At 39.1% G+C, this 6228-nt stretch overlaps 1 protein-coding gene across 1 annotated transcript in view; it reads right to left on the bottom strand.

Annotated features, from left to right (window-relative positions):
* LOC133646003 (TRAF2 and NCK-interacting protein kinase-like) overlaps positions 1-6228 on the bottom strand; it is a 180954-nt gene that overhangs the window by 150105 nt on the left and 24621 nt on the right. The window contains 1 exon segment of the mRNA XM_062040937.1: positions 2818-2883. Within this exon segment, the coding sequence (XP_061896921.1) occupies positions 2818-2883 (66 nt within the window).

The raw sequence follows: 6228 nt of genomic DNA, 5'->3' as shown, positions 1-6228 counted from the left end.
ATATATATATTTACATATACATATATATATATATATATTAGGGCTGCAACAACTAATCGATTAAATCGATTAAAATCGATTATTAAAATAGTTGCCGATTAATTTATTCATCGATTTGTTGGATCTATGCTATGCGCATGCGCAGTTTTTTTTTTTTTTTTAATAAAAAACTTTTTTATTTTTTATTTTATTTATTTAAAAAAAAAAAAAAAAAAAAATTTTTTTTACTTAACCTTTATTTATAAACTGCAACATTTACACACAGCTGAGAAACAATAATCAAAATAAGTATGGTGCCAGTATGCTGTTTTTTTTTCAATAAAATACTGGATAGGATAGAAATGTAGTTTGTCTCTTTTATCCTATTATTAATCGATTAATCGAAGTAATAATCGACAGATTAATCCATTATCAAATCAATCGTTAGTTGCAGCCCTAATATATATATATATATATATATATATATATATATATATATATATATATATATATATATATATAGATAGATAGATAGATGTACCGGCCCCCAGACACATTTGTTTCTGTAAATGTGGCCCCCCGAGTCAAAATAATTGCCCAGGCCTGATTTGGAAGTTATCACACACAAAAGGTTGTATTTAGGATGAATATTGGCAGAAGAAGAAGGGTGAGTATTTGAGTATGACAGTGCGAGACCAGCAGAGGCTGCAGAGCCAACACTGTTGCACTCTGGGTAACGTATAGGAGCTGAATGTCAGCCAGTAAATGAGCTGTGACTTTCACAGAAACAGCACACTCAGCAATAAACAAACGCACACATCTTTTTTTGGTTTCAAACACACGCCAGGACGTGGGATTTGTAAAGCTCACTTCTTGCCTGATGATGAAGAGTTCTTGTCTGTTGTTCGCCCCGCAGACAACATCAGCCTTTAGAGAGTCTCTTCTCACCACCTTCCTCTTTCAAACTTCTATTTACGACCAGCCAGCCTATTTATTCCTGCCACAGACCATCGCACAAAGCGTCAGGATGAGGTCGGCGGCGTCAGGAACAGGAAGTGAGGATCGTGACCGAGGGAAGCCAAGGCAGCAAAATGGAGCCAGGAGATACGGACACCGCAGTGATGTTGCAACATCCCCAACAGCTGAGCACGAGCATCACTTCCCCTTTCATGACCTCATCATAGACACACACACTCAGCAGCTTTACATTCATCTCCATCGCTTCTTCTGCATTCATCTTCTTGTCTTACAAAGCCACAAGCAGTCAAGTTGTCACCTTGTGGAAATAGTAAATAACAACAAATCCTTTTCAACTTATATTCAATTGAATAGACTGCAAAGACAAGATATTTAACATTCGAACATGGTAAACTTTGTTATTTTTGGCAAATATTAGCTCATTTGGAATGTGATGCCTGCAACATGTTTCAAAAAAGCTGGCACAAGTGGCAAAAAAGAGTGATAAAGTTGAGGAATGCTCATCAAAGACTTATTTGGAACATCCCACAGGTGAACAGGCTAATTGGGAACAGGTGGGTGCCATGATTGGCTATAAAAGCAGCTTCCATGAAATGCTCAGTCGTTCACAAACAAGGACGGGGCGAGGGTCACCACTTGTTAACAAATGCCTGAGCAAATTGTTTAACAACAACATTTCTCAACAAGGAATTTAGGGATTTCACCATCTACGCTCCGTAATATCATCAAAAGGTTCAGAGAATGTGGAGAAATCACTGCAGGTAAGCCATGATATTACACACCTTGGATCCCTCAGGCGCTACTGCATCAAAAAGCAACATCAGTGTGTAAAGGATATCACCACATGGGCTCAGGAACACTTCAGGAAACCACTGTCAGTAACTACAGTTGGTCGCTACATCTGTAAGTGCCAGTTAAAACTCTACTATGCAAAGCCACAGCCATTTATCAACAACACCCAGAAACGTCGCCCGAGCTCATCGAAGATGGACTGATACAAAGTGGAAAAGTGTTCTGTGGTCTGATGAGTCCACATTTCAAATTGTTTTTGAAGCTGTGGACGTCGTGTCCTCCGGACCAAAGAGGAAAAGAACCATCCGGATTGTTCTAGGGTGAAAGTGTAAAAGGCAGCATGTGTGATGGTATGGGGGTGTATTAGTGGTCAAGACATGGGTAACTTACACATGTGTGATGGTATGGGGGTGTATTAGTGGCCAAGACATGGGTAACTTACACATCTGTGATGGTATGGGGGTGTATTAGTGGTCAAGACATGGGTAACTTACACATCTGTGAAGGCACCATTACTGTAATGCTGAAAGGTACATACAGCTTTTGGAGCAACATATGTTGTTATCATGGACGCCCCTGCTTATTTCAGCAAGACAATGCCAAGCCAGGTGTTACATCAACGTGGCTTCATAGTAAAAGAGTGCGGGTACTAGACTGGCCTGCCTGTAGTCCAGACATTGAAAATGTGTGGCGTCTAAAATATGAGAAGGGAGACTGTTGAACAACTTAAGCTGTACATCAAGCAAGAATGGGAAAGAATTCCACTTCAAAAATGTGTCTCCTCACTTCCCAAACCTTTACTGAGTGTTGTTCAAAGGAAAGGCCATGTAACACACTGGTAAAAATGCCTTTATTGCAATGTGTTGCTGCCATTATATTCTAAGTTCATGATTATTTGCCAAAAATAAGAAAGTTTCTGAGTGTGAACATGAAATATCTTGTCTTTGCAGTCTATTCAATTGAATATAAGTTGAAAAGGATTTGTTGTATTCTCTTTTTATTGACCATTTACACAAGGTGACAACTTGACTGGCTTTGGGTTTGTACATACATAACGTGTTATCTTACCTTGTACACTTGGCCGTAGGTGCCATTCCCCACCAGCTCCACCAGCTCAAAGATGCCAGCAGGATCCTGAGGAGAAACATAAGAGTAATCATTTTAGATCCCGCCAATCATGTCTCTGTCCGTGTACCAACGCTTCATTCATTTGTGTGCCGCCTGCGGGCAAAAAGCAGGGCACAGCCTTTTTCAGTGGCAAAAAGACAGCAGAGCAGCGTGGAAGGACCACCAGGCTTCGTACCAGCAGCTTTTAATTGTGATGAGACAGGACGTCCAAGCAAACTTAGTTCACAGCCGGAGAAAAGACACAACTTCTCCCTCAACGGCGCCTCTTTCTAACACACACACACACACACACACACACACACACACACACACACACACACACACACACACACACACACACATGCCATCTTTCCGTCTGTCTGTCTGCTCCTTCCTCGTCCTCTCCTCCTTTGCCAATGTCAGAGTAAGTGGATTTGACTTTTTTAAAGGTTTATCATTGGAGCAAAATGGTAGGTAAAGTTAAGGATGTTTTGTGATTTCTGATCCTTTGTGAGGACACCAAAGGGACTTGTGTTTGTGTGTGTTGGCAGAGCAGCACATACAGGACAGTTCAGCTTGTCGTTGTTGTTCTTTCGGCTTGTTAATAAAGAGATGGTTGATCCATCACCCCCTTTTTATGTTTGTTTGATATACAGTATTGTATTACGCTTTATATTGTGTACTAAAATATGGACTTCTGTCGAGGCTGGAACACATTATTCATATCTTACATAGAAATATGCTTCACTATACAAGAACCAATTCAGTTAGTGGATCAAGGTTCCACTGTATTACAAGTGAAATTGTGATCAAATATAAAGTTGCATCCTCCCGTCTTTTACTCCCCAGAAAACCGACAAAAACTATGACGTCATTTAGATCGAGACACGCAAGTAAACAACCACAGTGAAGGAGATATATTTCATACAACAGGAGACTGAGGGCGGCAATCAAACGCAGCACAGCAGCAAACTTGAGAAAGTGGAGTAAAACACGCTAACGTCCAGAGCTAAGGCACAGCAGTGGAGTACCCCAACGTTGTATTTTATCCATGAAGAGACTGAGGGCAGGAGTAAAATGAGACACTGTAGAGAAGTTGAGAATGTGGCGTAGAATACAGTAACACCTAGTGCTAAGCCAACGCACCGGAGTACTCCAACATTACAATGTGAGTATTTTATCCATGAAGAGACTGAGGGCAGCCTGCTGTGAGCTCCTCGGAGTGCGCCCATGGGCGTTCCTCTCCTGCACACAATCAGCAATCAACACACCTGCCGCTGATGAGAGCTCCACGTCTTTCATAAGCCCGCGTTCCAGTGCCAGAACGTAGCTACTTGTCTTGGTACAGTAAGCCCTACACATCTCTAGCTCTCCTCACCTATGTGCTTCCTTGCTCTCTGTGTTTCCCCTCCTCTGTGCTCATTGTGTCCTGTCCTGTGTCGTCATCCTGCACTTCCTCTTCCTTCCCTAGATTCGTGCTGTGTGTCTCGTCTCCCTGGATTTCCCCTGGTCTTCTTGCTGCCTCCCTGGATCTCGACCTCTCGCCTGGACACGGACTCTGACGCCTCACTCCCGCCCCTGACCTCTCGCTTGCCCACGGACCCCCGAGCCTGCCTCGCCCCTTCTGGACCTCCGCACCTCTCACAACACGCACCTTCAACATTGTAGGGTAAAACTCAGCAGCTGGACGCACCACATAGTCACACCATACCCGCTTGGATTTATTACACACGTCATTTGATTATGTTAATAAATACACCTCAGGCTAAAGGACGCCCCTTCTTCTCTACTGTACGTTAACACATCCATCCATTTTCTACCGCTTGTATATCATATTGTAGCTGTTTTATAACCATATTTTGCTGTTTTTTACATTTTTGTTGTGTTTTGCTCAATTGTAAAAAACGACTATCGAGGCGCGACATTCATATGTTGTTAATATTCAGTGTTTTATTGTTCATAGTTAATATTATAAATCCCACTTTCTTCATTTTAATGTACATTTTGGGTGTAAAAAAACTGTTAAGTTCCATTCCGTTTCTTTGAGGTGGTCTGTTTTTAGAACTCTATGGGACATTTGGTGTTAGTGTTCCTGAAAAAAAGGGAGCCAAACACACATACTGTACATCTAAATGTGTATATATCATTTATACACACACACTGTACATCTAAATGTGTGTATATCATTTATACACACATACTGTACATCTAAATGTGTATATATCATTTATACACACATACTGTACAGCTAAATGTGTATATATAATTTATACACACATACTGTACATCTAAATGTGTATATATCATTTATACACACATACTGTACATCTAAATGTATATATATCATTTATACACACATACTGTACTTCTAAATGTGTATATATCATTTATACACACATACTGTACATATAAATGTGTATATATCATTTATACACACATACTGTACAGCTAAATGTGTATATATCATTTATACACACATACTGTACATCTAAATGTGTATATATCATTTATACACACATACTGTACATCTATATGTGTATATATCATTTATACACCAGTGTTTCCCACACATTCATTTATTTGTGGCGGCCCGCCAGGAAAGAATTACGTCTGCCACAAATAACATTTAAAAAAAATAAAAATAAATAAATAAATAAATTTTAAAAAAATCTTTATTTTTTTTTTTTTTTTTTTGGTTGTTGTTGTTCTCTCCAGCTTCTCAGGCAAATCATATAGTAGATGTAGATGATCATATAGTAGATGTAGATGCCCGTATAGGCTGTTCAGATTTACTTTACAAAAGAGAAGTGTAGGATACTTCTCTTGTTGCCTTATTTGTATTTGACTTTATTAAATGTATTTCTATTAGAAACACAACATGTGTATATAACAAAGGGTGCAAAGTGTGCAGGCAGTAGGAAACACATGGTTAAGTGTAGGGAGTAAAACTGATGGCAGTCTAAAGTTCAAGATTTTTGGAGCTCTTTGTTCAGTGGATCAGATGTTTGATGAAGCTCTGTGTCTATCTACCACCACTACTGTTTATTTGTTACTGACTGTGGCAGGACACCTCTGCCTCTGTTTCACTTTATGTTGCTGGTAAATAATATGCTTGTAGTAGTAGGCTAAAGTTCAATTATTTAGTATGCACTAATTAAAGGGGCAGAGCTTTGAGACATTTTAGCTTTTATATTTTATAAGATATATTTTTTGTAAGAACCACAATTAATAAATATATTTCAGTGAATAACTTATTGTTCAAATCTGTATATAAATATGTACATAAAGTGTTGTAATTATATTGTAAAATGGATGGATGGACGTTTAAAACAAAACTATTATTAATTAGTAAGTATACATTTTTTGAGCATT

The sequence above is a fragment of the Entelurus aequoreus genome, linkage group LG03 (assembly GCF_033978785.1).
Source record: "Entelurus aequoreus isolate RoL-2023_Sb linkage group LG03, RoL_Eaeq_v1.1, whole genome shotgun sequence".
NCBI lineage: Eukaryota > Metazoa > Chordata > Actinopteri > Syngnathiformes > Syngnathidae > Entelurus > Entelurus aequoreus.
The sequence above is the reverse complement of the archived record's forward strand: the minus strand, read 5'-3'. Positions and strand labels throughout refer to the sequence as shown.